Source organism: Myzus persicae, unplaced genomic scaffold (assembly GCF_001856785.1).
Source record: "Myzus persicae strain clone G006 unplaced genomic scaffold, MPER_G0061.0, whole genome shotgun sequence".
Taxonomy (NCBI): domain Eukaryota; kingdom Metazoa; phylum Arthropoda; class Insecta; order Hemiptera; family Aphididae; genus Myzus; species Myzus persicae.
In genome coordinates, this window is record NW_019101052.1 from 3707 (window position 1) to 6286 (window position 2580).

The 2580-nt window shown below is 32.7% G+C and overlaps 1 protein-coding gene across 1 annotated transcript; it reads left to right on the forward strand.

Moving 5' to 3' along the window:
- Positions 1-387: 387 nt before the first annotated feature.
- Positions 388-1486, forward strand: LOC111027531. Its single transcript, XM_022305929.1, has 2 exons — positions 388-1084; positions 1155-1486. The coding sequence occupies exons 1-2, from the start codon at positions 759-761 to the stop codon at positions 1264-1266; spliced, it is 438 nt and encodes a 145-aa protein (XP_022161621.1). The 5' UTR covers positions 388-758; the 3' UTR covers positions 1267-1486.
- Positions 1487-2580: the final 1094 nt, after the last annotated feature.

A 2580-nucleotide genomic window follows, 5' to 3' on the forward strand; every position in this document is an offset into this window, starting at 1 on the left:
CCGTTACCATTTTCAACTAGCAGGACATACAACGGGATTTTCAAATCTATTAATTTGTATGTTACATCAGCACAAACCATCTAGATATAAGAAGTATAAAAATTAATTATATAAATTGTAATAATTATATTAATTGTAAATTTACCTCAAGAAAATTTTCAAATTCTATTTTTATTCTAGAATCTTGAAGGAACATTCTCAATAAACTCCCATCATTATGCACTAGTAATTCAATCGTACAATTATATTCATTTTTAATCTCTTCTATTGTTTCCTCAAAATGTTTAGGTCTGTTCTTAGGTTTTCTATGAAATAAGAAATTTAAGCATTTTAAACAAAAACAAAAACTTAAATTTTTTTAAAACTACCTGTACTATTTATATTTGACAATCTTTAAGAGTAACTTTTTTTCCAGTTTCGGTATAGATTTTTGATTGAATTAACTTCTTATTAGCTTCCATATACATCAATTCAATTACTTAGATTAGAAAATAACATTGAAGACATAGCATGGTTATGGCTTTCATCCATGCGTGCAATTTCTAATTTTGAACCATCACTGGTTACTCTTATATATATGAACGCCGGACAGTCTTGCTTCATAGTACTAGATAATGGTTCTTACGTATTTAAAATAATTTATAAATAATTTAATAATTAATAAACACACTTACGATGCGGATCGTTGCTGTTCGTTGTTAGAACTTTTCTTATAAATTCCTCCATGAACACATTTTAATTTTAAAAAATAATATTTAATGAGTCCAGAGTATTTTTTAATTTTAGCGGATATTTCTTTCGAGCTACATTTTAAGTTCGACAAACCGAAATCGCAAAATCACAAAAAAAATTTTTTTCATACTCCAGATTCGTACAGGAAGCTATCCATATCCAGCACAGTATGTTCCGCCGACGTACTCGGAGCGTTTATGCGTCCTACTGTGTACAGGCTGGCCATCCTGTACACGTTAGTGTCTCGGCGGTCAGATGTATCTGACGTCCAAGACCATTTACGCTTGCTGATAAATTCGCGTGTGGAGGTTATACCAATTGTGTTGTTGAAACCATATACACATCGCTCGTTGTATGTATATTTTATTTTCATTCTGTTGTTTTCCGAATATTATAATAATAATTATTTTGTTTTGTTATAGATGTGACTGGATGCATGTGGGGGAGAATGAGCCTCGGTCTAGGAGGGTCATTCAAACCCGAGCGGAGATGGAAGAGGCGGGCACGTCCCATGCGCTCGTGCGTTTAGAGTAGTATTTTTTTTTTGTAGCCGTTGTACGGTTCGTGGATTAGGCCATAGGGGATATCACTTTAAAAAAAACTTTTGACGTGGGAACGTTATTGGATATCGTAATATATTATAAACTAAAAATATTACACACAGATTTAATTACACTCAATTATTCAGTCTATTTTTGTATAATGTATATTTATAAATCTGATTAAAAATAAACCATTATTCTTATGAAATTAATATGTTTGTTTTTATTTATTGCTATATAACATAACCTAAGTATAATAATTGTATTATTTGCACCATATCTACTTGTCTAATTATTAAAATGCGTTCGTGTTCAGTAAAAAATTGTAAAAGTGGTAGATCTTCTATGCAAATATCCAAGGCGAAACTTTTCAGTTTTCCTTGGAGATATGCTTATTTGTGTAAAGTTTGGGTAGAATTCTGTCAATGAGACAAAATAAATGTCAAATCTGGTAAGTTGAATAAGATTTTTACTGATTTATCTGCATAAAGTCTTAAGATTTGTCTACATTTACTTTGTGTATTGTAATTGTGTAGTATAACCATAATGAAATCACAAATCTAAAGCTAGAATATGTTCTTTACATTTCGATGTATCTCAATATGCTAAGAAGCCGTTGATTCAAGAAAAGCTTAATTATTCTCTAGAATGCCAGAAAAAATTAAAATCAAATGCTGTTTCTACAAAACCAATTGTAAGATTGTAATATTGTACCTCAGTTTATTTTATCATTTTAAATTATATATACCTTGTAACAAGAAATACTAGTTCGACGCTAATAACATACGCCGCTCCTGGCGGAGTCATCCATAACAAAAACGTGAACAGCTCTCTCGAGCTTCAATAAAATGATCATAGAGTGCGCTGCATCCGAGCACTGTTTATACGTGTCACGTATTTCATCAACTTTACTATTTAAAGTTAACAATAAATCATAAATATAATACAATAACTTAAATTTACAATAAAACAACCATTACGTATTATATTACAAGAATATAGTAATCTATTATAATCAAAACCGTTGAAACTTCTATCAAGAATCACGAAAACCACGCTGCCGCCGCTAGTGGCAAACTACAGAAATACCACCGGCCGCAGCCAGACCAGACACCTTCCGATCGACTGTTGAGTCGAAATCTTCAACGTACAGTAATACCGCTGTCTTGGAACACTGTGATCAGTGTTAACGCCATAGACAAGTATTACTGACGCTGGGCGAGTAACCTCAACAGTCAATCGAGCCGCCGCGCCGCTACGGTTGCCACAGTCGCCGTACCACTGAAGTCGTCGACAACACCAGCAG